This window comes from Thermothelomyces heterothallicus, assembly GCF_042370625.1.
Source record: "Thermothelomyces heterothallicus CBS 202.75 unplaced genomic scaffold P884_scaffold_3, whole genome shotgun sequence".
NCBI classification, from domain to species: Eukaryota; Fungi; Ascomycota; class Sordariomycetes; order Sordariales; family Chaetomiaceae; genus Thermothelomyces; species Thermothelomyces heterothallicus.
In genome coordinates, this window is record NW_027192564.1 from 700,917 (window position 1) to 727,469 (window position 26,553).

At 56.6% G+C, this 26,553-nt stretch overlaps 8 protein-coding genes across 8 annotated transcripts; 3 read left to right on the forward strand and 5 right to left on the reverse strand.

Moving 5' to 3' along the window:
- Positions 1–655: 655 nt before the first annotated feature.
- On the reverse strand, positions 656–2,402 carry P884DRAFT_255454 (ribosome maturation protein). The gene is made up of 3 exons (XM_069440990.1): positions 1,905–2,402; positions 1,511–1,634; positions 656–1,056 (listed from the first exon to the last, which is right to left on the reverse strand). The coding sequence occupies exons 1-3, from the start codon at positions 2,072–2,074 to the stop codon at positions 988–990; spliced, it is 363 nt and encodes a 120-aa protein (XP_069300547.1). The 5' UTR covers positions 2,075–2,402; the 3' UTR covers positions 656–987.
- Positions 2,403–2,986: 584 nt separating this feature from the next.
- Positions 2,987–6,688, reverse strand: P884DRAFT_315765 (uncharacterized protein). Its single transcript, XM_069445269.1, has 7 exons — positions 5,728–6,688; positions 5,346–5,669; positions 5,074–5,280; positions 4,795–5,013; positions 4,509–4,743; positions 4,224–4,457; positions 2,987–4,163 (listed from the first exon to the last, which is right to left on the reverse strand). Exons 1-7 carry the CDS (start codon positions 6,457–6,459, stop codon positions 3,070–3,072), a joined length of 3,045 nt encoding a protein of 1,014 aa, XP_069300548.1. The 5' UTR covers positions 6,460–6,688; the 3' UTR covers positions 2,987–3,069.
- A 1,078-nt stretch (positions 6,689–7,766) lies between these two features.
- P884DRAFT_78180 (uncharacterized protein) lies at positions 7,767–9,267 on the forward strand. Its single transcript, XM_069446084.1, has 5 exons — positions 7,767–8,077; positions 8,140–8,212; positions 8,268–8,602; positions 8,662–8,679; positions 8,757–9,267. The coding sequence occupies exons 1-5, from the start codon at positions 7,925–7,927 to the stop codon at positions 8,937–8,939; spliced, it is 762 nt and encodes a 253-aa protein (XP_069300549.1). The 5' UTR covers positions 7,767–7,924; the 3' UTR covers positions 8,940–9,267.
- P884DRAFT_78159 (ras family-domain-containing protein) lies at positions 9,266–10,692 on the forward strand. The gene is made up of 6 exons (XM_069446083.1): positions 9,266–9,546; positions 9,658–9,768; positions 9,885–9,977; positions 10,040–10,193; positions 10,254–10,459; positions 10,532–10,692. Exons 2-6 carry the CDS (start codon positions 9,703–9,705, stop codon positions 10,658–10,660), a joined length of 648 nt encoding a protein of 215 aa, XP_069300550.1. The 5' UTR covers positions 9,266–9,546; positions 9,658–9,702; the 3' UTR covers positions 10,661–10,692.
- Positions 10,693–11,262: 570 nt separating this feature from the next.
- Positions 11,263–12,355, forward strand: P884DRAFT_289784 (uncharacterized protein). The gene is made up of 3 exons (XM_069444016.1): positions 11,263–11,782; positions 11,837–11,921; positions 11,988–12,355. The coding sequence occupies exons 1-3, from the start codon at positions 11,565–11,567 to the stop codon at positions 12,189–12,191; spliced, it is 507 nt and encodes a 168-aa protein (XP_069300551.1). The 5' UTR covers positions 11,263–11,564; the 3' UTR covers positions 12,192–12,355.
- Positions 12,356–13,026: 671 nt separating this feature from the next.
- P884DRAFT_315767 (glyoxal oxidase like protein) lies at positions 13,027–16,632 on the reverse strand (the record flags this gene model as incomplete). Its single annotated transcript, XM_069445270.1, has 4 exons — positions 16,565–16,632; positions 15,913–16,438; positions 15,694–15,853; positions 13,027–15,628 (listed from the first exon to the last, which is right to left on the reverse strand). Exons 1-4 carry the CDS (start codon positions 16,622–16,624, stop codon positions 13,027–13,029), a joined length of 3,348 nt encoding a protein of 1,115 aa, XP_069300552.1. The 5' UTR covers positions 16,625–16,632.
- Positions 16,633–20,522: 3,890 nt separating this feature from the next.
- On the reverse strand, positions 20,523–22,148 carry P884DRAFT_78308 (uncharacterized protein). The gene is made up of 2 exons (XM_069446085.1): positions 21,391–22,148; positions 20,523–21,206 (listed from the first exon to the last, which is right to left on the reverse strand). The coding sequence occupies exons 1-2, from the start codon at positions 21,936–21,938 to the stop codon at positions 20,558–20,560; spliced, it is 1,197 nt and encodes a 398-aa protein (XP_069300553.1). The 5' UTR covers positions 21,939–22,148; the 3' UTR covers positions 20,523–20,557.
- Positions 22,149–23,409: 1,261 nt separating this feature from the next.
- Positions 23,410–25,930, reverse strand: P884DRAFT_192809 (RNA polymerase I-specific transcription initiation factor RRN3; the record flags this gene model as incomplete). The annotated part of the gene is made up of 7 exons (XM_069437703.1): positions 23,410–23,803; positions 23,859–23,932; positions 23,996–24,148; positions 24,213–24,237; positions 24,301–24,495; positions 24,555–24,652; positions 24,716–25,930. 7 exons carry the CDS (start codon positions 25,928–25,930, stop codon positions 23,410–23,412), a joined length of 2,154 nt encoding a protein of 717 aa, XP_069300554.1.
- Positions 25,931–26,553: the final 623 nt, after the last annotated feature.

Genomic DNA, 26,553 nt, shown 5'->3' on the forward strand with positions numbered 1-26,553 from the left:
CTCGCCTCGCGGCAGATGATACGCAGGCCGGCGCCTCCGCCAACGAGTCAGAGGGGGGAGAAAAAAAAAGTCAGTCGACTGATATTTTATTTCTTTTCTTTTTTTTCTTTCCCCTCTTTGCCCTTGTGAAACGCTCCAAGTCATTCCAGGGTTGGTTCGAGCAAGGAACTCCCCGCCAGGCACTGGGAACCCGACCATCCGCACGTTCTTTTTTTTTTTTTTTTTTGTCTCAGCTTCGCTTCCCTTGGTTGTCTCAGGTAGGGAGGGAACCGAGTCACGTGGCGCTTAACTGCCTTACCTAGGTAACACCACTTCACGAGTACAACACGTGTAAGGGATTCCGTAACCCTCCACCAACTCAAGTTACACGGCTTTGACTTCCGCGGTGGTCAAGGTAGGTTGGCGAGGCCGGGGTGTACCTTCTGTGCGACCCCACGGACAGAATATGCCGCGGCAACTGAAGAGATCAAGGTGCAATACAATGTCCGACGGAAGCGAAGAGACTTCGCCAAAAGGCGCCATCGTCTGCTTCCGGTGTCCCGACAGTCACGACACAATGCTGGCGTAGCTTACAGATTGCCGGACAGTATTTCTCATCGCCGCGCACGTGGGAGCCACTCGGAATGCAATGGACGTACATACCTCCACATGACATTTTCCTCGTGTCATTGCGACTACACTATGGGAGTAACCCAAGAGCCAAAAAACAAAAACAAGAACGAGATTCGACGACTATGCTGCCCTCACGCAAGGCTCTCCTGCGCGCTTGTGAACGACCAGGCTCGAGCGCATGTAGAAACTCGCAGGCCTGTCAGATCCATCCCCGGTATCATTCCCGTTTCCACGTTTGCACCGACTACCTGACCTGGATATCCAACCTGTCGCCATCGAGATGGTGCCCTCGTCAAGGCAGCCATTCCTCGCTCTGGGCTTCTTCTGACATCCGATCTCCAAGAAAGGGGCTAGACGACATGGCCTGGGGTAGGTTTAACGCTTTCCCATCATGCCGACGAACTCGCCGTTCGAGTCGTTTCTGCGGCCTTGGCGCTCGGCCATCTGCAGTTTCGTGAACGTCAGCATAACGGCCCCGTCGTCGCGTGGTGCTTGTTGGTCGGGTGGGAAAATATGAGGCCGCCATCAGCGAGCAAGCCAAAGCCGAGGTAAGCGCCGCAACCACGCACTCATCCCGGCGCCATACGCTTGAGGACTGCGCGATCTGATCCGATCTGCGGCGTTCAACCAAGCTCCGTAGGCTGGCCCCCCAGAGCGGCCGGCTGAGGTAACCGAATACCGGGGGCGGGAATCGACAGGCGCTGGGCCCTTTCGCGAGCCGCCCAGGCCGCCCTCGAAAAAGTTTCACCATGACCCGCCGGTGACACGACCGCCCGTTCTTCTCGGTCGCAGTGCACATAGAGACGGCGTGACAGGCGCAGTGTCACGGCGAGAGGGAGTGACGAAACGTGTCCAACAAGGGGAAAGCGGGGAGAGAGAATAGGCCAGGTCGACATACCTCAAACTCCTGCAGGCTGCCCTTCTCCAGGATCTTGAGCACCGCCTCGTCCTCTTTGGAGGTGCCGAACTCGTTCTCGAGCATCGCCTTGGACGCACCCCCAAGCAGACCTTGAGCCCCGTGCCTGTGTGTCAAGACAGCCCTCGGTCAGCACCAGCTCTCTTTTTTTTTTTTTTTTCTCACTTTCTCCCTACGTCATACCCCCTTCCCTCGTTGCTTGATGTATGCACTATGCGCCGTCCCTGTAACGGCGGACACCAACTCCCGTCGTAACACATACATATGTGCCAACAACAGACAGACAAGGAAACTTACGGCCAATCACTGCCGGGCGTCCCGGGACGCGGGAGCCGGGGGGGGGGGGGGAAGAGGGAAGGGAAGGGGTGAACCTTACCGATGCGTGGTAAACACCTTGAACGAAGACACCACCTGGGCCAGCGGCACGCTCCTGTCCGTCTGCCACCTCTTATAGTCCTCGACGCTGTCCAGGAAGACGAGGAAGTCCTCGTCGGTGCTGTCGCCCCGGTAGTGGACCTTAACGTGGTTGACGTCTCCGCGTGTCATCTTGGGCGTTTTAGTTGGTGTTGTTAAAGGGGAATCCGATACAGTGAATCTGATGCCTATTCGTGTGTGTGTGTTGACTCGCCGGGCAATCGCGTACTCGTCGGGTACCGAGTCGTTTGGTCGTGTGTAAGCGGGTGTTGCTTGGTATAGGTGTTGTTTTCAAGAGTGTCGCATTGAGAGAGTTTGGTGGTTTGACGATACTGGGAGAACTAGCTTAATTTATCTTTTCCGGGAGAGCCTCGACAAAGGGACGAGGGGGATAGTGCTTCGTATAAACGAAGCTGGTTTGCTACTATGCGAGTCGTGCGTTCTTGCCTTTCTCCATCACCCGTCGGCTCGAGTTGTTGACGTCATAGGTCAAAGGTGACGACGATGAGGCAGCGCCTCGACCATATTTTCCCTTCAGGGCAGTAGCACTGTATGAATGGCCATCAACTTACTTCTCGAACCTCAGCGAAACACACTGCACCTTCGCCGCCCCATTCATACAGCCTCTGGTCAAACCCACACCAACCCCTTAAACACCCAGCCCCTGCTAGTTTGCTTGTTCTCTTGACGTCATCCGAATGAGAGACCGGGCTGGAAGAGGGGGATTGCCCGAGTCCTCGTGACTACTGGACAGTGAGTGCAGCGTAGTCCAGACTAGTGCAACAATGGGCAGAAACCTGAGTGTGCTGTACGTAAGAGATATGTAGGCATGTACATGCATGCAGATTGCAGAGCCGCACCGTCGCAGGCCCAACTTCCATTTGATTGAATCCCGCGAGTGTGCCTCTACCGAGTCAGGCCGTCTAATGATACAGTACTCCCTCAGTAACCAGTAACCCATAATCCGAGCTCATCACACCCAGCCTTTCGTGTGCACGACGACGCCCCAAGGTCAAGAGGATGGGACGCCGATCGCTTTTTTTTATACCCCGTCTTCCCAGCTCAACGGGTCTCGTTGCCATTTAACCATCCCAGCTGTGCTGTGCCCGAACGCCCAAGCCCACCATCTACCGGAACCAACTCCGAATGCCCTCAGCAACCGCTCCTTTCCGTCCCACACCTGCCTCCTTAGTAACCCGCTTTTTCTTCTTCTTGGAGAGCCTCAACGATCTGGATCGGAAGAGAACTCTCCCCGTCTCCATCCTCACCTCACTCTCTTCCTTCTCTCCCTTGCCCTGAATTTCCCCCTTCCCATGCCCCAGAGCTTCCCCATCTTTCCCCGTCTGCATCTCCATTTTCATCGCCATTTCAACCTCGGCCTTTTTCAGCGACGCCGACTTCTCGCTCATATTGGAGTGCTGGAAGCTTGGCCGCCGAGATGATGACGCCGCTGCCTGTGACGCCACTTCCTTCATCGTGCGCATGGCAGCCGCAACTGACTCGCGCGATCGAGACTGCTCTTCTTTTATCCCCCTTCCGACTTCATCCGGAGCAGATGCGCGGCGTTGTCCGGGCCGCGCTGCCATCTCGAGCCCGTTCGAGTCTGCCTCTGCATCTGCTTCGGAAGAGGCTCGCCTGTCTAGCTCGGCGGTGTCGTCTCCATCGTGGCCGTATTCCGGATCGGCAGATGCGGAACGCACTGGCGCCGAGCTCGTCCCTCCCTCTTCCGTCATCGGGACCACTCTCGGAAGCCCGCCCTCACTCGTCCGTCTTTCTAGTCTCGTAGCGAACGAGGGAGCGGCAGCACCTGTAGCCCCGCCTTTATCCTTGTGCTGCTGCAGACTGACCGAGCTCGCCGAGCGCCTGGTGAAGCCCCCCGTGATGTTCACGGCGCTCAGCTTGCGCATCATTGACGACGCCGATGCCCGAACGAGATGTTCGCTTCTGGCTCGGGCGGTTATCCCGGGGAAGGGTAACACGTCCCGAGTCCAAACGTCCGCTAGCATGGCTTCGAGCCGCGCCCGCTCAGCCCGGGCTGGGGCTAGCACCGGGATGCGGCTGTTTGTAGTCAGCAGCGACTGTGATCTGTTGATGGAGGAGTTGCTGGAGACCGTGGGGCCTTCCTTGGCGGTGCTGGTGTTTTTGAGGATGACTTGATAGAGCGGCGATTTGGGTCCGATGGTTGTCGCCCGGTGGATCGATACCTTTCTGGCAATGGTTCCTGCCCGGTTGTCAACGAGCTTGTCCCGCCCCGAGTCTTCAGCATCGTCGAAAGACGTACCTGGCTTCCTAAACACCGTTCCCATGGCCTTGATATTCAACGCGAGGAAGCCAAACATGTCCGATTGCGTCTGATCCTGGCCGTCAGGGTTGTCGTTCGGCTCGCTACTCCTTAGTCGTGCCCGCCATTCCAGCTCCTCTTTCGGAGAGCACGCCGTCAAGATCAGCTCGTACAGCTGATTATCGCATAGAAATACAATCTTCCAAGAATGTCGCGCCGTGTGGCATTGGAGACCTGCCTGCTGTCAGCATCCTTCGGACGGGGGTGGTGAACATATGGTCCTACCTCGGCCATTATCGACCTCTTCCACCTTTATATTGCCCAAGGCGATGCAAACTTGAATCGTATAAATCTGATCACTTCTACCAGCCGTCGCGAGGCACAGCCAGTCACGAAACAGGAGGGCTACCATGTACTGCCCGCTCACGCCGTCCTTGGTCTGCCAGCAGACATGAAGTGCGCCGCAAAGGCGAATATGACCAAATAATCGGATGCGGTTCTTGGTGGCTGCATCTAGCTGCTACCGCCTGTCAATCGCTGTCCGAGCAGAGTACCTGCCGAGAACTCATACCTGATCCGGAAACCTAAGTCGATCCCGGAGGATCCAGGTCTTCTCCAAAGCCGACTTTGTGCGAGAGTCATTAGTGGCCCGGTTGATTTCGGCCGTTGCTTCGCGGAGTCGGACGAGTGTGTTGTCAATAACCATGTGCGAATAGGGGCAGTCAATGACAGGGGTATGCTTTAGAAGCTCCGAGAAGAGTAGTGGATATCTGCACACACGTTGAATTGGCTGTTCGTGTCAGCCCTATTCTTACATCTGGGCCCGCCCCCCGGGGGGGGGGGAGGTTACCTTAACGAGAAGATCGTCAATGGTTAGGGCCCGCCGCCTCGATTGATGGTCATCACGATTGTTGGCCGAATTCAAGGACGAAGCCAGAATTTCGAGTCCTTTTTGGCAGGACGCCCACCCAGGAAATGTGCGCTGAGCTGCAGCTATGTCTTTGATCATGAGCTCATATTTTGCTCCGTACTCCTCATAGATGAAGAAACGGTTCATCTGGGAACCGGTGGTATAGTCAGCATGCCGCCAATGGCCAGTATGCGGGGGGGGAGTCCTGTTACCCTCTTCGAAAAGATCTTTGCAACCTCGGCCGCCGTTTGTGGCTCTGCTGCCATTCCTGGGAGGTCCGACAGCCATGACACCCTGTCTCTACCCTCTGGTATAACATCCAGACTCCTCCAGCGGCGATGTCCGCGAGTCGACGAGTTCGATTCGACCCGTTTGATGGCAGAATCTAGCTGCGCGTACTCTGAATCTGGTACCACCCGGTGCAGTTCTCCCAGTATCTCCTCGTGAAGCTCCACAATATCGGTCAAATTCCTGTTAACAGAAGCCCGCAAGCCGGGGGGGGAACTGGGCAATGAGGCAAGAATCGTAACGTAGACCTGCACCCGGTTAGACCCACACCAGTGTCATATACGATCCCATAAGAGGAAGGCTTACGTTCATCAAGAACTGCACGTCTCCGATGTAATTCTCCTCGGTACTGATTAGCTCCTCCAAGATACGTCGTCTTTGTAAAGCCCGCTCAACAACGCCAGGATCCACGGGCCCCTGCCTCTCCGAACGGTAGCTGTCCTCAGAAACTCGTGGCCCGGACATTGAGGCCCTACTACTGCGCTCCGTTCTCCGGCCATGCGAGGACCGGTTTGTGGTTTTCCAGGAGCGCGTCCATAGGCTGGCGCTTGCCATGGAGATACTTGCACTCTTGGCCGCCGCGACGAAGGCGAAGGATGATGACTCGGAAGACGAGTGCCTGCGGCGGGAAGGACCCATTGCCAGAGAATGGCCACCCCAGGTTCCGTGTGGCCCAGTCACAGGGCCGCCGTCGTATCCCAACGCCTCTTGTTGCCGCAACACGCGTTTGTGCAACGTCTTCATCCATTTCTGGAAGGGCTTGGCCGAGCGCGGTTCTGGCTGGCAGTGGCTCTGGACGACTGGCTCGTCGCCCAGGGAGGATCCCGCATTACCCGAGTACTCTTCCCGATCACCACATGTTGAAAGCATGTCCCCCAATGTATATGCATCTTGCACGGCCTTGGAGCTCGTCTCTCCTCCGCTGCCTTCTGATGTCGCCTCGGAATCTGCGCTCTCAGACTGTTCGGAACCATTGGCGGAATTGGGCGCGAAAGGATTTGAGGAAGGCGGTCTAGGATCGGCACTCGCGGCGTTCATAATGTGCGGTGAAGGTACCAAGGAGATAAACGAAAATCCAAAAACCGCGAGTGCTCCGACGATCACACCCAAAGGAGCAGGACCAGCCAGCCAAGTCAAAGCATGTTCTGTGCGATATCTGGCCTAATTACCCTCCCAAGGCTGGAGACTACCGTAGGTGCTGAGGCAAAGCGTAAGAGATAGGGTCGTGAAGCAGCTAGGTAGTAAGTAGCCAGGGTAAGTACCTGTTGTACATACCGTACCGTAGGTAACCGGAGAGTGTTTGTGCCTCAGGGTGCAACGGCAGTCATGAGGAAGAAATTCAAAGGTCGGAAGGAAAGAGGGAATGAACGGGAACGGACTACCTGAGGCTCAACCTTTCAAAACACCATGGATGAAGTTCTTGTAAGTGGCAGGAGCGGACGGACTCCCTGGCCTCTGAGATATATGGCCGACCCTGGTCATGCCGCATTGGGAAATTTAAAGGGAGGATAAAAGGCTCAAGCTGTGGGTGTGATGGCGGCCACCACCGGACTGTATATTATTGTTGCTAACGGAGAATTTCTCGATGCATTGAGACAGCGCACTGGCGAGAGACGGGGCTTGACTGATCATTGGAGCGTCATCCGGACTGCCACGAAATCGCCGGACCCAGCCACGTCTCGAGGCCGATTGGATCCAACCGGGTTTGGGCAGCATCCATGACGACGCAGACGGACGCGTCGTCAGAGAGGTGTGTGTTAATTCAAGCTGTTGCACAGCCCAAGTCCGGTCACAAGCGTGTTATGGATAGGAGGTCCGGGATGGATGTTTGCCCGCCCGGGTTGGCTTCCAAGGTTTTCTCTCCAATCTGACGAGGCTGGACATCATCGTTTGCGGCTCGAGCGGGGGAGACAGGGGGCTTCTGGAACGCGCACCGGGAAACACGAAAATTATCCGAAGACCAGACCAGTAACAAACCTGAACTCAGGGCAGGACCTGACATCGAACAATCGTTCGTTGGGTCGATGAGATGAAGACACGGACAGGAGCATCGGGTTGGGCTTTTCAGCAGCGGACACTGGACTAAACTAGGCCTACCCACTGCGTAGCACCTGACCGGCCTACCTCAGGTACGGATGATCTTGGGTTACACGGATCCATACGCAGCAGTTATTAGTGTAGTCGTAAGGCGGTACATACACAGCAGTAGTGGCCCCACGGCCCGCCGTAATGTTGGGTGCCGCGAGCCAGGGGTGGTGGTAGCTCCTGCGCATCCACTTTCAGGGCTGATGTGGCTTCTCCATTGGTCCCCGCGGGGCTTGTGCAAGCAAAAGCTACCCCGCGGCTGGTCACTGGACCTTGACCGATCCTCCCGGGCAGCTGGTATAGGCACCTTGACGATACTTGCATCGCGTCATCTCCTGCATCGCATGTCTTGAAACACTCTAGGACGATGAGCCGGGAAAATTAGTTGATATCCTGGAACGGGTCTGCCACGCGAACCATGAACAACCTCCACGCGCCCACAGTTCCTTCGGGGCCGACCACGGCGCCGGCCACAAACGGAAATGCTTCCCGGCTCACTATTGCCGAACTCCAACGGAAAAAGGACATCATCGAAGGGGAGCTCAGGGCCCTCGGTGGCGTGCTCGAATCGGTTCGTGTTCCGCGGCCGAGGTTGGGGAGTTGGGGAGACATTCCGGCTAACATGCGCTCCAGCACGGAGTTGACATGAACACCAGCCTATTGACTCCGGATGGTTTCCCGCGCGCCGATATTGATGTAGCACAGAGTATGGGAGCCGCGCTTCTTCGTCGAGGTGGAAGCGGGAAAACTAACCGTCGCAGTCCGAACAACACGAGCGCGCATCATCCACCTCCGTAACGACTGGAAGGACTTAATGGCCCTCATCGAGAAGCGACTTCATGAGCACTTTGCGAGCATCGCAGACGACGATGACGAACCCGCTCCTCCTGTCAGCGCCGACAATGCCGCCGTGAGAGATTCGGTCCCCGAAACGCTCGACCAACCTTTTGCCAAAGTCAATACCGTGTCAGACAACAGCCCGGCCGCGGCCGCTGGTCTCATGCCAGGCGATCTGATCCGCAACTTTGGATACGTGAATATCAACAACCACGACGGCCTGAAGAAGGTGGCCGAATGCGTACAAGGCAATGAAGGGGTAGGGCACGACCACTTTTGCTACACGAGAACGGTGCGATAGGGCTGACGCGACCGCAGCGAAACATCCTCGTCAAGGTATCAAGAAGCAGTGGGGCTGCTAGGCCACAGGAACTGCGGCTGACCTTAACACCGCGACGCAACTGGGGCGGCAGAGGGATGCTTGGATGCCATATCCTGCCGCTGTAACTCAACTGCGCGACTCCTCATCGACAGCGAGCTTGCCAGCTACACTTCTGCCGATTCCAGCTGGTTGGGCTCCGAAGCTTTGGGCCAATATAGATATGCTTGCGGCAGCTCCACTCTGGCCCGAGACAAGGCCTCTGGGCTGCATTTGACGGTGGGCCATGTACAGAATATTATAGTACATGCCGTTTTTGCTTCTTGGGCACCGAAATGGCTGGCCCCGATCATGGAGAGTGGTAAAACAAGAGGCACAGCCAGGCAACCTAAACAGTTTGGGTCTTGAGCCCGGCATCTCCCTAGGTCGACGGCGAGACCCCTTGTGGCTTTGCTCAGCAATTATTCACCAACGAACAAGACTTCAGTGATGCAATTCTAGCAGCCTTAAAAATCTATCTACCGTTTATAAGAATCCCATTTAATAACGTAGGAAGAGAAATCTAACAATCGACGAGTGGCGGATGTGTCGTCATTGAACCGGAACGAGTCTCTCGCCTGCGTTAGGCTGGAACCTTTACCGTCTCCCAACATCTGCGCACGCGGAAACGCCACGAACGGCCGCTCCAGCTCTTTCCATCAACCCGCTTCGCCGCACAGGCCACAATGTCACGTGCTTTCATCACCCCGCCGCCCGACGAGATTTTTGTCAAGGCTGCTGTGGTTCCTAGGAGCTGCGCTTTGAAAACAACATCACTTCTGGCGCCACTCATTCTTGCAACCCGACCAAACCGCATCTTTCTCTACCTCCACAGCTCCGAAAGAGTGCGTACGCTCCCCGCTCTTTGCTTTCTCTTGCTCAGTGACTTCGCTCCCTGCTTCTACAAACCACCCCCCCCTTATCATTCGCGAACCAACCTGACGTGGGCTGCCTAGATCCCGACTTCCTCTTCCTATTAATCATCTACGCAGCACAACAACATGGCTGCGCAATCCAACGTTCCGACCTTCAAGCTGGTTCTTGTTGGTGATGGCGGTACTGGCAAGGTGAGTTTGACGCCATAACTGTTGACGGTGTCTTTTGTCATGACTTTTTACGCCGACTGCGGGGTCGTGAGTGGGCACCGATGTGATGGCGGCAATGCTGATTTTACGCTGCGCAGACCACCTTCGTGAAGCGCCACTTGACTGGCGAGTTCGAGAAGAAGTACATGGCCACGCTCGGTGTCGAGGTTCACCCTCTTGGCTTCACCACCGTAAGTCGCTCCCGCCCGAGCGTGGGTACCGTGACAGCCCGACGCTAAACAAGGCGCTGCAGAACTATGGCCCGATCCAGTTCGATGTGTGGGACACTGCAGGCCAGGAGAAGTTCGGCGGTCTCCGTGATGGTTACTACATCAACGGCCAGTGCGGTATCATCATGTTCGATGTGACCTCCCGTATCACCTACAAGAACGTTCCCAACTGGCACCGTACGTATTCAGCAGCGCAGCCACATAGTCCGTCAACGGTAGCGCTAACAATGTCATCAGGTGATCTGACCCGTGTCTGCGAGAACATCCCTATCGTTCTCTGCGGTAACAAGGTCGACGTCAAGGAACGCAAGGTCAAGGCCAAGACCATCACCTTCCACCGGAAAAAGAACCTTCAGTACTACGACATCTCGGCCAAGTCCAACTACAACTTCGAGAAGCCTTTCCTCTGGCTTGCTCGCAAGTTGGTCGGCAACAACGCCTTGGTATGTTTTTTTTTTTTTTTTTTGGATTAGCACCTTGTAGATGAAGAGGATTGAACCTAATATCTTGATCAGGAATTTGTTGCCGCCCCTGCGCTAGCACCCGCCGAGGTGCAGGTCGACAAGGCTCTTCTAGAGCAGTACGAGAAAGAGATCTCGGATGCGGCCAACGCTCCTCTGCCTGACGACGACGACGACCTCTAAGAGGCTTCCATATGAGGCAGCTCGGTGGAGTGCACTGAGAGTGGTTTAAGATTGGTAATGCCCGTTATGAAGGATAAACGCACCTCCCGAGGCACGCACAGATGGCAATACAGACATTTGGGACGGATATCGGGGGAATACGTATTGGTGGGTGGTCGAGGGACGACATCGAATTGGGATCTCGATGGAGGGTTGGAGCGGCGGCTATCATGTCTTTGTTTCCCCTGGTTCTGGTCGGGCCAAGATACAGCTCAACCATGACACGCAAGCTAGATCTGAACAACACTCGCTGCATAAATTGCAGCGCTAGGTAGATCAACACGAGACGTCAGTCTCAAGAAAAGCTGTTCTCTTGTCTTCCTGCACCTGTCAAGCCCGAGATTGCCCGCGGCACGTCACCGAGACCGTCATCTTGAGGGCAATGCCCCTCCCTTCTCGGCGGTGAGCCCTCGCTGTGGGGCGTTGGTCTTCATGACATCAAGCGGGGCAGTTACCACGGCCGCCAGCCGTGCTTTGTCATCAATCAGAGCCTTGGCGTCTGTTGGTAACTAACGCACAAGTCTATTGGTGGTGCAGCTGGTTGACCCGGAGACAGCAGTGCATCCGCACCCAGGAACATGGTAAAGCAGAGGAGCAAATGCGTGCCACTATCTTCAAGCGGCACCGTGCAAATCCGCGGGTCGGTAACGTAGGATGCACCCGTTCAACGGTAGACGAATTATAACTATACCTTCCTTTTAACTACAGTAAGCCTGAAGCTGGTCTTACATTCTTATCTCTGGATACTATTTCTCGAGCGCCTTTCTTGATGGCGGACTTATGTACTGTGCCTATACATGTATTTAGCAGAGCTGCTGCTTAGATCTGGAAAGTGCAAGTTTCGACTGCTTCGGCCCGCGTGCAAATGCCCCAGGATTTTAGCAATGCTTTGGAGGAGGCTTGGATGGTCCCCTCCCCCCTTCGAAGATTTATTGTCGTCTGCCCAATCACTACCCGCAAAACAAAAAATCAGGATCATAAGAGACGGCCTTGCTCTGTCTCGTGCGCAAATTGGCTCGAGTCTTTGTCCCGAGTGTGCGACAGAAATTTCTTGGGAAACCCGTCTGGATTGAGAATATTGAGGTGGGTAATCTCAGCAAAGCAAGAGTAGCAGAACTGATCTCGCAGCTTCGACAGATTCATCAGGAAGAGGTCCATCTCCTGCAAGAATTATATGGCATCCAGAGCGGTCCCGAAACACAAGGCGGACATAGCCCAGAAGGCAAGTCCATAAGAACAAAAAAAAAAAAAAACTATAAGGAGGGAGAGAATGTGTTGACATGATCAGGCGGCCTTGAATCCGGTTACGGACGATGACGAGCCCGATCACGAGGTCGATGGGAGCGGAACCAGCCAGGACGATGGTGAGCCAGATGTATTCATGCCTCCCGAGTGGAGTGTCCCCTGGAGCGATGAGCTCCTCGCACAGCGGATCCGCGAGCGTGAACAGGAAGTCGTACGTGGTATGGGTGGGGGCCTCGAGGAGTGGTAGGTTCGGAACTCGAAGTGATCCGTCTCCTCTTCTGCGTCGGTCGGACCGTCTCTGAGGACTCGAGCGGGCATTCCCAGAATCGACCCGACCGATCCTGCGGCAAAGTTCATACACGACAACGCGCTCAATTGCATGCCCCGCCCTCTTCTGTGTTGTGAGGTGACATCGCACACTTCGCTCCAGTTCCATAGGGCAACTTTTTGCACCCTTGGCTGTTGCTGCTCCTCCTCCTCCTCCTCCTCCTCCTACTACTACTACTACTACTCCTAACCAACGTGGAAATGGCTAAAACTCGCTGCTTCGACGGTTTACAGACTGCTGGGCCACGCACGGGTCGCCACATGTTTCTCCCCAACCCCCTGCCCTCCCCGCCCTTTTTGGCCACTCGGCGGCACAGTGCCTACCTGTATAGTTTGCAAGTTCGGTGCTAAGGCTGTGTTTTTTTTTAAAAAAAAAAATATCCCGAAACGAATGTAGAACCGACGAGCAGTTCAAAATCTGAGTCAGGTTTGAAAGGTAGGTGGTACCGCTTTTGACGTCAGGCAGAGCACATGAGAGGAGTTACGAAAGACAGTGAGAGGTGACTGGGCTGACGACAGAAAAGGGGTAATGTATAGGCAGGTGTAGTCATTATATGTAAATGTCTCAAAAATTGTTCTCCAGATGAAAGCTTGTATGATAAATTCCACCCCTAGTTAGTAATAAAAAAACGAAAAAAAGAAATGAAACCATAGCCATCGTTTTTTATCCCACTGTCGAAAAGATCACCCGAGATCAAGAAAAAGATGGCGGAAAGGGCATGCATCCTCCCTCCCTCCCTCTCTCTCTCTCTCTCTCAGACGCCGGGGACAGAAAAGTCGGGCGCCTGCGGCCAGTTGCCGATCTGGCCCGGGTCGCCGCCGATGCGGACGTAGACGCCGACGGCGGGGATGCCGCCGTCGAGGACGAAGAACTGGTACCAGCCGGGGGGGCAGATGTTGGGGGTCGGGGGCGCGTCGACGGTGCACGAGGTGCCCCGGCACGAGACCTTGGGCATCAGGGTGCGGGCGCCCATCGAGTTGCCGTGGGTGCTGGCGACGGAGCCGAGGAGGGTGGCGGTGATGTCGCCGTTGCGCGCGGGGCTGCCCAGGGTGAAGGGGATGCCCGTCTGGCCGTGGGCCCAGTCGCGGTTCTCGAGCGTGAAGGTCGGGCGGGGCTTGCCGGCGAGGAGGTACGGGGGCAGGAAGACCTCGACGCGGTACTCCTCCGGGTTCACGCCGTCCTCCGGGTTGGAGCCCGAGATGAGGACGCGGCCGTCGAGCAGCGTGATGGCCTCGGAGTGGTACATGCGGGCGATGGTGGTGTTGGCGGCGACGGTGATGCGCGAGCCCAGCGGCTTGGACGGGTCGTAGAGCAGCGCGTTGAGGTTGGGGCCGACGCCGAGGCCGAAGCCGGCGACGCCGTGCAGGGCCCCGTTGGCGATCAGGTAGGTGCCGTCGGGCAGCGGGGCCATGCACGTCATGACGCGGAAGGACGGCATGCGCTCGATCTGCCACTCGGGCTCGTCCGCCTCCGGGTAGATGGACACGCAGTTGTCAAGCGCGTTGCCGGGCCCTTCGGTCGAGCCGCCGCAGATGAGCACGCCGAGCGGGTCGGTGTAGGGGTACTTCTGCGGGAGCAGGACGGCGGTGCCCTCGAGCGGGTACGTGCGGCCGCCCTTGGGGTCGTTGGGGGCGCCCGGGGCGTCGGGGAGGGTCTTGACGGTGTCGAAGGTGACGGGGTCGAGGATGCGGGCCTCGTTCCAGTACTGGACAAAGATGCCGCCGCCGGGGAGGATGCAGAGGAAGGGATACAGGTTGTTTGGGTGGGTGCGGTCCAGCCAGTCCATGTACAGCGGCGGCGTTCCCGTGTAGGGCAGGATCTCGATCGAGGGCGTGGCCGCGTCGTTGGAGCCGATCAGGCCGCCGACGACCATGACGGAACCGTTGGTCAGCACCAGGACGCTGGGGTACCAGCGGCCGGCCTGGAGGTGGAGCACGTTGACGTTCTCCTGCCAGTCGTGCGTGCCGGGGACGCCGGGGGCGCCGTCGGGCCAGTACAGGCGGGTACCGTAGGTGGCCTCGCCGGCCCACCCGCCGACGTTGAGCTGCCGGCCGGCCTTGTCGGGCAGGGTGACGCTGGCGGCGCAGAAGACGTCCGTCTTGATGTGGAGCTCGCGGAACTCGAGCGTGGCGGGGTCAAACTCGTACGCGCCCGTCTCGTTGCCCGGCCCGGTGGCGCCCTTGGAGATGAAGGAGACCTTGCCGGTGATGGTCTCGTGGGTGATGAGCGGGATGTTGACGCCGTCGACCAGGAACTCGTACTTGCCGGCCCGCCAGTCCTGCGGGAAGTCCCACGAGTAGAACGGGGTGCCGGTCCAGAAGTAGGTGGTGAGGCGGGCGAGGCCGCCGCAGATGGCGGTCGAGTTGCCGGCGCAGACGATGTTGCACTCGCTCTCCGGCCGGAAGGTGGCGCCGTGGGTGGCCATGTTGGCCGGGTCGCCGCAGTAGCACTCCTGCCCGTACTCGAGGCCGGCAGCGTGGTAGCCGAACTCGGCGCAGCGGTCCAGGCACATCTCGGGCGTCATGATGTCGTTGAAGAAGATCTGCCAGAAGAAGGTGCGCTTGTCGTTGATGTTGTCCTCGGCGCAGCCCTGGTACTCCCAGTCGCCGATCTTCTCAATCGGGGCCGGAGGGGCGTAGGTCTTGGGCGGCCCCCTGGAGACGATGCTCAGGCGGTCCCCGGCACCGCACTTCTCGCTCGGGGCGCCGGGGCAGGGAGTGCTGCAGTCGGCCTCGTCGGTCTCGACGCCTCCGTTGTGGATGGCATCGCCGCAGAAGCACTGAACAGCGTACTCGGTACCGGAGACGGTGTAACCGGCCTCGGCGCAGGCGTTGGCGCAAGCCGCCCGGCTGTTGGTCTGGCTGTCCGGGAGCTGGTACGGCAGGATACGCCCCTGCTTCCCGTCGATCCAGCATCCCTGGTAAGACCATCCCTCGGGGAGGCCGGTCGCCGCCGGCACCGAGGAGCTCGAGGTCGACCCGGCGCCCGTGGTCGAGCTCGGCGGAGGCGTGCCGCTCCTGGAATACACGGACAGGCGGTTGCCGGCGCCGCAGTACTGGTTAGGGTTGCCCGAGCAAGTCATGCTGCATTCGGTGGAAGGGGCGGGAACGGAGCCCGTGTTGAACTTGTCGCCACAGTAGCACTCGCGGGAATACTCGACTCCGAAGTACGCGTAAGCGGCGCAGTACGTCTGGCAAGCCTCGAGCGTCATGTCATCGGAGGCGAAGGTCGCGGCACTCAGGGCGCGCACGCCCGTGGCCTCGGTCTGGCATCCGTACCAGTCGTAGTCGCCGACAGAATCCGGCTGAGACGGCCCTTCCGAGACGGGGTCATCATCTCCGCCACCGGTGGGAGTCCTAAGCCGTTGATCATGAGTGAATTCTGGTTGCCTGCCGTTCTGGAGTGAAAGACGACGACTTACGGAGTAGCGCTCGAGGTGGCCGTTGGCTCGTACTGATTCTTGTAGCTATACACGTTGAGACGGTCAGGCCCACCACAGAACTCGGTGCTGTTGCCGTTGCAGACAATGCTGCACCCGCTGTCTGCGGGGGCGCCGCCGTTGGCAATCGTGTTACCGCAGTCTTGTTAACGAGTCAGTCCAGGTCCGCCAACGTACCCCTCTTCCGGAACGACGACCTACAGCATTCTCCCCCGTACTCGACGCCGGCGAGGATATAGTTGGCCGCGCGGCAGGCAGCCGTGCACTTGGCGACCGTCATGTCCGCCCCCGGAAGGCCGGGGTTGTAGGTAAGGGCACGTCCGGTCTTGCCCTCGGCGTAGCAGCCCAGGTGGGTGAATTCGTTGACCCCTGGGTTTGCTGCTGGTCCGGTCACGGCGCTGGAGTGGAAGAGCGACAGCCTGCTCCCAGCTCCGCAGGGCTCGCTGGGGGCTCCCGAGCAAGGCATATTGCATTCCGAATCGGCGACCTTCGCCGAAGAGGAGGCGAGAGTGGTGCCGCAGAAGCACTCAACCGAGTACTCGGTGCCGGCATACGGGAAGCCCTTGGAGGCGCAATAACTGAGGCAAGCCGCATTTGTCATGTTGGTGCCGTCGGCATACGAGGCACTGTTGATGGTCCGGCCAGGCACATCGGTGTAGCATCCCTGGTACTTCCAGGAGTCCGGAAGGTCCGTAGGGATTGAGAGCTGGCCAAACGAGAGTGGGAGCTACCGCATATAGAGTCAGCTGTGCACAGTTCTCTCTCTCCCCCCTCCCCCTTCTCTCTCTCTCTCTCTCTCTCTCTCTGACCCAGGCTCCGCCGAGGCCGGGCCGGGAAAGCCAGGCAGGCATGCTCTTACAGATGACAGGGCGAGAGACGCCAGAAGCGTCCTTGACGATGGTGAGGTCCTCATGAGGACGACTGGGTGCGCCCGAGAAACGGACGCTAACACCAGCAAATAAAAAATTAGAACAAACGAGTGTCAGGGGGGTTAATGAAGCAAAGGCAAAAAGAGAAGAAGCAAATGGGTTCAAAAGGCGGGTTCCATTCTCAAAATATGCGAGGTCCTCAGCCGCGCGGGTCTACACCTAACTATCGTGCCGAGCCCTTGGTTGCCCATTCTCATGGGTGACACAGACAAGACAACGCGGTACTCCTGTAGTTAGGCACTGGCGTATGTTCGAAGCGTATGCAATCCGTATTCTGTTCTGTTCCCTGAGAACGGATTAGACTGGGGCTCCCACCGCAAGCCAGCAAAATGGGGAAGCCATCGAGCAGAACGGCCTGGCCAAGGGAAGAAGCAAGTGGGACTGGGGTGGCCCGATTCACACCCAAGTGTGGATAGGGCAGCGGCCACGGTTGCCAGGGGTGGTGGGAGTTGGAGGGTGACAGCGTGGGTTGAAGAATGCAACAGGGCGTCGTCGCTAGATCGCATCCACGTTGGGAGCGCGGAATCGCCCGATGTGACCTTGTCCGCTGCTCTCTTGGACAGATAGGTGTACGGATTATCGGCTGAAGTGTGGTCATCTCCTCCCAAAAACGGGAAATAAAAGGCCCGCAGAGAAGACCATTGCTGCTGAGGTGCTTCTTGAAAACTGCCCGACTCCTGCATCTTCGCAGGCACGCGAAGACGTCCCCTGGGAGACTTGTTGAGCCGCGAGAGTCGGACAGAATGGAGCGCTCGGTTCCCCCGTACGCTAGTGTACGTATGTATGTATGTACACTACTTTGTATAATAGCGGCGGTACAACCGCTGCGCGTGAAAAGGTTTTGGTCGTGAGCTCCGTACGCTCCGTAGTGTAGTGTATGGTAGTGCATAACCACTCTGTGCAGTACAGTCGAAAGTGCGAATTTTAGTGTGCTGTAGGCCTGTCCTGTCCTTTGGCTCCCTCCCTACACTAGCGAGGGATACCCTACACTAGTGAGCTAGGGCTGAGCTCCCGGCGTGGAGATCAGCGCGCCAAGACGCAAGCATCGCGCTCGTGGCCCCGTCGAGGATCCAAGGGACCGCGGATCCCGGCCACTGCCGGCCGAGCCTGGTCTGGGCCAACGCGCTCCCGTTTGCTGACAAGGGACGACTGCATGAGATGGCCGTGTGACGATATGTAAGCCCGCAGCTGCACGGCCGTGGTCAATACGAGGTGGGAGGCCGACAGTCCGGAAAACAAACCACCCAATCCATCCTCTTCGTCGCCCGTCTCCCCCACATATCCCAGCCAGAAACCGAGTTGTCTAGCCTCTTTTTGTCTTGCGGCGGCGCAGGGTTTCCGGTATTGACTACTAACTGTTGTGTATAAAGTAGTGTTAGCCCGGCTGATGTGGAAAACGAAATGAAAGTTCGAGGTTTTCTGTAGGAAGTAGTGCCTACTTCGTCGATAAATTTACCTAGCTCATGAGCGATTTGCTGAGTTGGCAGCCAAAAAAAGGGAAAAAGAAAAAAGAAAAAGCTAAATCGGCCTGGTCGACACATTATCAACGACCAATACTTCACCTATGTCTTTCCATAGCCTATGTGGTGCGCAGTACTCTGTATGGTAGTTAATTGGTTATCTTCGGCAAATAGTTCGAGAATCCAAAGCAGCTGAAGCTGAAAGGGGATAGCGCGGCGTTCGGCCATGCTCATACCCCACCAAAAAATGGAAGGCCGCGCTTGCCTGAGGGTGTATTGCTAGACTCCATGCGAAGTAGGGCAAAGGTATTTACCCAATTGCGCCCAGTAGAAGGTCCCTCTTGGCTGAATTTCCGTTTCGATGTTGTTATCTTTTGCCAATTGCTCTCCAGCTGCTGCCTGGGAGCGAGCGCCCACTGACTATTCTGCTCTTCTACAATCCCCGTCAAGGAATGCATGGGCGACACGTGTAAATGCGCCCTATATTAGCGCACACTATGGAGTGCACTACCGCAGTAGTACGCTAATTGAACCCGTCCACCTGCTTGCCAGAATGAGGAGAATAGTCACCGTTCGTTGTCGTGGGTATCCTTACTTGTTCATCAAAGCCTCGGCCGCGTGTCGAGAAGTTCGTTTTATTATCGATATTCCCATCAAGGGATCGTTGCTGCCCTGGGCAGAGCCTCCCTTGTTGATGATCAGCAAGGGATTGGCGGATCGTCTGATCGTCTTTGATCTGGATCGTGTCCCCGGTAGGTGGGTCATAACTAACCTACTGGAAAATGCATCGCGGCGAAACCCACAAGTGGGAATAATTTGACGAACATCCCCCAAACCGATGTTCAAAAACACCCGAATTTCTCATTCTTTTTTTTTTTTTTTTCGTATACCCAACCTGCAGCACTTCCCCTCCCCGTCATGCCATGGGCGGTTGACTTGCCGTTACGCGAGCTTAGAGAGTCGCTCTCCTGCAGCATCTCGATTCTCGTATCTGCTTGTGCCCCGCTCTTGTGCTTACCGCCGATCCTATCATGAACAGCATGGACGGCATGGACGGGGCCGTCGGATCTCAAAAAAGGGCAGGACTCGGTTCAATACTGCGGTAGACAGTCGGACTTATGGAAACTCTCAACGCTCTTGGCACACATCGCGATACTGCCAAGGCAACTATCACAGGCGTGGGATTCCAAGAGGATCAGGTAACAGAGCGCCAGAAACTCACACAACAATTTTTAACTCTATGGCGTTAGACAAAGGTAAAAAGTCTTCCGGCCTGGTGTGCCTACCAGCCGATGCTCACACCGCAACGTTGCGGGGGGAGAGAGAGAGGGAGAGAGACAGAGAGAGAGGGGTTATCGCGCTGCAATGCGACGTCAAAACGGCTTAGAATGGCTCTCTAGACTGGTCGTAAGAATCGTTCAACCGAACTGCGCCGAAATGCGCGTTGCTCGCTCGCTCGCTCTATGGTGGTCAGCAAGAAGGAACTGAAGAACACAAAGAAAGAGAAACGCAAGCCAGGGGCACCACCCCACCCAGTCTCAGCCGCATATCTGAGCCCTAGGGACCGTTGAAGCCCCGTTGCGTTTTCGCCACGCCTCGCGGGGTAAATAGCCTTTCATAGCGACTCCATACTTGCAGACGAACTCATCTCTTCCCGTTGTTGTTGTGTGAGCTGGAATGTCGGGCCAGACCTCTCTGCCTGGGCAGAGGCATGTCACCGAATCAAGAGTCCGGGCTCAATAATAGCACGAACTATACCGCACCGGCACTGGCGGACAAAGAACTATAGCTTTCCATTGGAAGAAGGCACTTTACGTGCATAGCTACCTCTGCTGAGGTGGTCTTGCTCACTGCAGCCAACTGAGAATTGGTCATTGGACTGAAACGTTGTCGGGAACGTTACCAACTTCAAGTCTTCCATTGACGACTGGGGCAGCGCGAGGCCCTTGCGTACCTCAAGGAATGAACTAATCTACCGAGTAAAACAGGAACCTTGGCAGCAAAAGCAATGTCTCGCACTCCATAGAGAACTCTTTGTTTGGTCCCTACAGACCGACGTACTTGTACGGACAACATCATTAAGCACATATTCCTGTACTGATGTTTCGTACATACATGTGCCACATTGTGCTGCTGTGTGCCGTGCAGCAGCAGCCACCAACACGCCCTTGGCCTATTATGTATGTAATGTACACTACTTTATTTATTCCGCGGTCCAGGCAACGCGGCCCCCTGGCCACTGTAAACAAGCAAACAAGCCGGCATTTCCTAGTTCGGTTCCAACGACAAATACCGTTTGGTAAATGCAAAACGCAACTACCCGGGCGTGTCGATGAGAAGAACACCTCTTATATCGCAAACTTACTACCTTGGTCCGACCCGACCTAGCTTGTTTCCAGTCCTTCGCTATACCGCAGAGTGGAAAAGAGAAAAAGAAAACAAAGAAACCAAAAAGGCCTACGTAGGAGTGCCCAGAACCCGGCCGACGGCGCTCTCGAACGAGGCCCGGTCGATGAGGGCGCCAAAGTGCGGGCATCGGACGGCGCCGGCGAGCTCCCGCTTAAGAGCGTCCAGGACGGCGCGGTCGGCTAGACGGGCGACACCAAAGCGCCCAGCCAGCTCGAACCAGGCCTGAACCGGTGCCAGCTCCGCGCTGTCGGGCACCAGCGAAGACGCGAGGCCGCGCAAGGAGCGCAGCGTCAGCGTCGTCGTCGTCCACGAGAGGCCCGCGTCGCCATCGCCGTCACTGCCACCACCCTTTTCGTTGGGCATGCCGTCGGCTGTTGCGGATTGGGTTAGCGTGGTCGTCATGGTCGTCGCCGTCGCCCTCGCCGCCGTCGTTGCCGCTGCTGCTGTTGCTGCTGTTGTTGTTGCTGGTGATGCTTGTCGGATGGGACACATGACGGGCGGCGGCCCCGGGTTGGGGAACAGCCCGCGGTCAGTGCGGGCGACGGCATCAAAGATATGCTCGGGAGCGTTGCGCAGCGCCATACTCGTGGCCATGAGCGTGTGACCGCTCTCTTCGAACCCGAATATAGGAGTCGAGGTGTCGATAGTAGGGTCGTACAGGCATGGGAGGAAGTGGGCTCGGCAGATGTGTTCGAGGCTGGACTGCTTGTTTAGCCCGGCACACAGCATGATTCTGAGATGATAGGGAGGTGATAGAGAGTGAGAGAGGAGGGGAGAGAAGGGGAAAGGGGGGGGAGAGGCGATGGAGTGGGAGAGACGGGGAGCGAGCGAGCGAGAGGGAGGGAGACAGAGAGAGAGCACCTGTGCATGGCGAGACTTACGCGAGTATAAAGTTGATCGCCGCTTGGGTCTGGGCAGGCGTCAGATCGGGGAAGTCGTCGGCGTCTGGCTGGGAGATCCTCTGAGAGGCGGGCTGATGTGGGTTGCATGAGGGTGACGGGCTGCTGACGTAGAAGGCTGGCACGTTCAAGACCTCGTCGAAGCCGAGGGCGATGGTGACGGTGCCAGGTTCCTGTAGCAGGCCGCTGCTGAGCTGGGACGGCTGGGGCATCTCGTTCCAGAGAGCTACTCCTTGGTCCAGCGACACGGGCGACGGGCCCTTGCCCACAGTCTGCAACAGTTGCTCTCTCAGGGTTTTGTTCTCATTGAGGAGAGCCCTCGTGTCTTGCTCGGCCGCCTCGATCATGTCGCGGATGCGGGCGATGTCCTTCTCGAGATGCCGGACATAGTCGGCCTTACGCTGCCGGTGCTGAGTCTGGGCTCGCCGGACCTGAGCCCGCCTTCTCTGGGCCTTGTCCAAGGTCGGGTTCCCTGATGCTGTTGCATCTTGATTGCCTACTCCGCGCCTGCCCTTAGCCTTCAAGTGCATTGGACCGGGACGGCGAAGGGGACGGTAACGAAGAAAGAGAGTGAAAGAGAGAGGGAGGGGGGAAAGGGAGAGACGGGAGAGGGATCAAGGAGCCGAAATGGAAACCACGAAACCCGGTCCTTCCACACATATCCAAAGCAAGCAACCGCCGCTGCTCATCGGACCCCAAGATCTCCGCTGCCATCAAGGTAGGTTAAGGTAGACACCCTCAAACTATCAATCCGCCTACCCGGCCCCCTCACTCTGCGCGAGGACCTTGAGGACCGGGGCCCCGCGCAGAACTGCTACCAACCACATACCACACTGCAGCTGGTTGGTGTCTCATGATGCCGGCGTGACAAATCTTTTTATTACCACAACCGGGCCGTGCCGCCAAGCCATACTGCATTGGTTCCCGCGCAAGGAAAACAAACAGAGAAAATTAAAATAACAAAAGGAGGAGAAACCCGTATTGCCCAGATCCGTCTAACATACAGACAATGTAAAGCCCGGCAGAGAAAGAGAGAAAGCGAGGGCAGAGAGCGTTCAACTTACCTGACGAATCATTGTTCTTGTTCTCGCTCTTACCTTGGTTTCTTTCAACAAACCGGAACCTTTTCAAGCCCAGAACCTCGGCGGACTTCTTCCAGAAGCCCGAAAACGATGGCCGACTTTGTTGACCAGCATCGGCCATTCTGCATGTTTTTCTCTTCTTCTTTTTCTTTTTCTTCCCTTCCTCTTCCTTCGTCTCTTCGTTTCCCCCAAACTCGCCTTGTTCAATGGCTCTGGCTGGCTTCGGAATTTGTCAGTTTCAAATTTCCACATTTCGCCACAGTCCCAGGAAGTCCCCAATGCAGATTCTTGCTTACTCTGTAGCAGCCATTACTGGGATCAGGCGCGATGCGGGTCTACCACGGTTATAAGCCACGTTTCCAGCGTCCCGCAACAGGCCGCCTTCACAACTCAGGATTAACAACGCCAAAGAAAATTATCAAGGCGGCGTCGAGACAAAACAAAGGAAGGGAGGGCTATGTGTCAACGCCCACCCATGGCTTCACGGCAATTTTGGTTACAGTTGTCCAATAAGCATACATATACATACCAAGTCAAGCCTATCCGAGCTCGCTCTCATTAGCCGTTTCCAATGCCACAAACACCCGCATTGCACACAACACTGTAATGCTCGAAGATCCACAAACTACTGCGGCCAGCCTTTGTCATACGACGGTTGAGTCTCATCTCTCTCATTCATCCTATCATCTAACTATCAGCCCGTCTGATTTCTTTTTTGCCCCACCTTCGCAACATGTAACCAGCCATGACGCCGCCAGAAGATGCTCGATATTTTTCCCAGACCCCAACACCGATGCCGCAAAATGTCCTACCCGACACCCTCTCCCTCCCTGACACAAAAACATTCCTTTGCTCTGAAAATGGAAAAAAAAAAAAAAAGAAATCAAAATCCTTGACGAAAAGTCAGCAGACTTTCGTCTCAATCATACCCCTCGCCGCCCTCCTCGTCAGTTGCCGTATCCTCCTGAAAACTGCTCACCACTCCCCCATCACCCCTGATCCCTTCCTCAAAGTCGCTGTCGTCCTGCTCGTCTTCATCATCCTCACCATCCTCGTCCTCATCGTCAACGTCCCCGTCTTCATCGCGATCCAGCAGCGCCATCGGCCGCCACGCGACATAGCTATTCTCCAGGTCCAGCCACCGTTTCGCGACGGGCAACTGGAACGGGTCAAAGGGGAAGCACGCCTCGAGGTGCGTCCACTTCTCGTCGTCAAACTCGAGGCCAGTATCGCGGAGCGCACCGCCCGTCGCGTAGCTGCCCGTGAAAAATTGCGAGAGGTGCACGGATTTGTTCTTCTCGATCTGTGGATAGCTGCCGAGATTGTCAGCGGTGTCCTCAATGGGGCAAGAGAGATGGAAAGACTGACATGTAGATGAGCCGGAGGTGGTGGGCAAGACGGGCAAATTCGTCAACAATGACCGGGGAGCAACATTTCAGAGGCTTCATGAGAAAACCGGTTAGTGGTGTCGAGATTAGCAGAGGGGTGCATATGGACGGGCTTACATTGAGCTTGCTGCCAATGTTGGCCTGCAGTCGTGACCTCAACCCCGCCATCCAGGGCAAGTCTCGGCCAATGAATGACGCCGGATCGTCCCAATCAAGGTTGGAAGGGAGCAGGTCCTGGTCGATCAAGTCGCGCCAGCGGAAGCAGAAGATCTGGAAACGAGGTCAGCATATGGCGGGTTTGAAGAAGACCTCGTGAACAAAAATGGCTACTCACGTAGAGCAAGCCTTGGAAGTACGCACTGGTGGGGGGGTTAGCATTCGGGAACTCCGCCACGAAGCGCTTCTTCTGCAATGGGACTCACTAGTACTGGCTATAGCGCCTCACATCCGGCCCGCGGCAGCTGGTATGGACGGCGCGGTAGTGGTCCATGTAGTCGAGAAACGTCTGCGTGATCATCTTCACCTGATCACTCTGAACACGCGCTCCGCGCGCGGTGAAGCTTGCCAAATACGCAACCGCGGCCTGCTTGACGACCGGTGGGCGGTTTGATTCAAAGCTGGAGAGGGTTAACACTTCGGCATCCAAACAAGGAACTGCCGGTCGGGAGAGGCCTACGCAAGATTGAACAGCGTCCCGATAAACATCTCCATAAGCTGGGTGGACTTCATGGAGAACTTGAAGAGCAGATACTGGGTGTGGCGCGACTTGAGATGCTGCACAGTTCATCAGACTCCGCATTTTTGAAATCGTGTTTTCCCTCCCGGCGAAGGACATACCGGCAGGATGACGTTCGAAAAGTCGCTTAACAAGTCCTGGAACGCCTCGATCGCGTCGGGGCTGTCCGGATCCTCAAAGACCGGATTGTAGATCGAGAAGAGCAGGTCGAGGATGGCGTCCATCGTCTCCAACTTGCTCTTGATCATGAGCACGCGCTTGGCCTGCTCATTGAGGCCATCATCGTCACTCAATACCGAATCGGCGTCGCTATCGTCGTCCTCGTCCTCATTCTTGGCATCGGGAGCCTCAAGCTGGCGCAACACTGCTCGGGTAGTCTCGTCGTCGTCGTTCTCCAGATCGAGCGACATCTCCACATCCAGTTTGACCAGCCGCGAGAGAATCAGCTCCATGATATCCCGTTCGAGCTCGGGCCTGGCAGCCTTGAGTCGCAGAAGGTGGTCAATGTACTCCATGTGGACCGCCTTGGATGCCTCGGTGTACGGGAACTTGGTCGAGACTAGGTTGAGGATCAGGTGTTGGCCTGCCGGGAACAGCTCCAGGAGGTACTTCAACCCGATATGCAGCCACTTCCTCTTCGTTTCCGGATCGACGGGCGCAAAACCGCGAACGCTCGAGGTGTGCCGCGTCTCGGTGAACTTGTCGACCATCATTGTGAGCACCTGGGTGAAGAGCGAGCCCTGCACGGACGAGAGCGCGGCCAACAGCTGGATGTAGGCCCGCGCAAAGTTCTCATCCCGCTCCAGCCAGCTGCAGCGAAGCACACTCCGGAGCAAGCCGGAACACGACCGGCCAAGCAGCGGCGCATACCCCGTCAGCGCCACGACGTAGACTATTAGATCATGCGGTTTTGCTGCTCCCGCTTCCTCCTCTTCTTCGTCCTCCTCATCCTCGTCCTCGTCCTCATCGTCATCGTCCACCCGACGACGCTTCTTGGGAGTCGGCGAGAAAATCTCCTTCAGATTGTCATAGTCCTCATCGTCGCCGCGACTGTGACCCTCGAGCGCCTGCTTCACTTCCTTCTTCGCGTCTTCCAAGCTCTTGCCACTAATCTCCTTCACGATGTTCAGATCTTCGTTAAAAACGACCGTCTTCTTTTGTCGCTTGGTGGGCGGCTCATCCTCATCTGCCTCCTCCGAGTTCTCAGATCGTGATCGAGTGCCCAGGACTGAAGTAGGTTTCCGAAGGATCGGTTTTATTGGAGAGGAGGTGACGGTCGGCGCAGGACTGCGCGCGACGGATGATAGGGTGGTCATAATGGGGTTGCTAATCGCTCTTTTCGCCAGCCGCTAGACAAGATCCGGGAAGGGTCGTGGCAGCGGCCGCCCCGTCTGGCAGAATCGGAAGCAGGAGTCGAGAGAGAGAGAGAGAGAGAGAGAGAGAGAGAGAGAACCGAAGGGGTTGTGGAAAGTCAAAAGTTGTTAAGGTGTTGGCTGGTGGTGTGGCGATCTTGCGTAAAACAGCCGGTCGGACATAACTGTTTCCTTCGCACTCCCTCGACAGAAGAAAAAGATGAGAAAGAGGAAGAGGAAATCCAGCTGCTGGTCAAGCCCGCAGTCTGGTATACCGTTGGTGAGCTTTCTGCCGCTCTGTATCCACCATTCAAGGAAAAAAAGTTGACCTGAATTTTGGAGCAGTGAGCGTTTCCCCGCGTAAAGCACGTGCACGGTGGGGAGCGGTGCATAACTACATACCTGCTTGAGAAGGCGGTCAGTCGGACGTCACAAACAGCAGCTGAGTGTTGATTGGCTCAAGTTTCAAGGTGGGGAGCAGTTATCAGGGTCGGGCCTGAAGCACGACTAGAACTGCGAAGAGCCTCGAAGCAATTTTAGGTAGGTAAAAGAGGAGTGAGTAACTTGCGATAGTCGCGGATGATCTG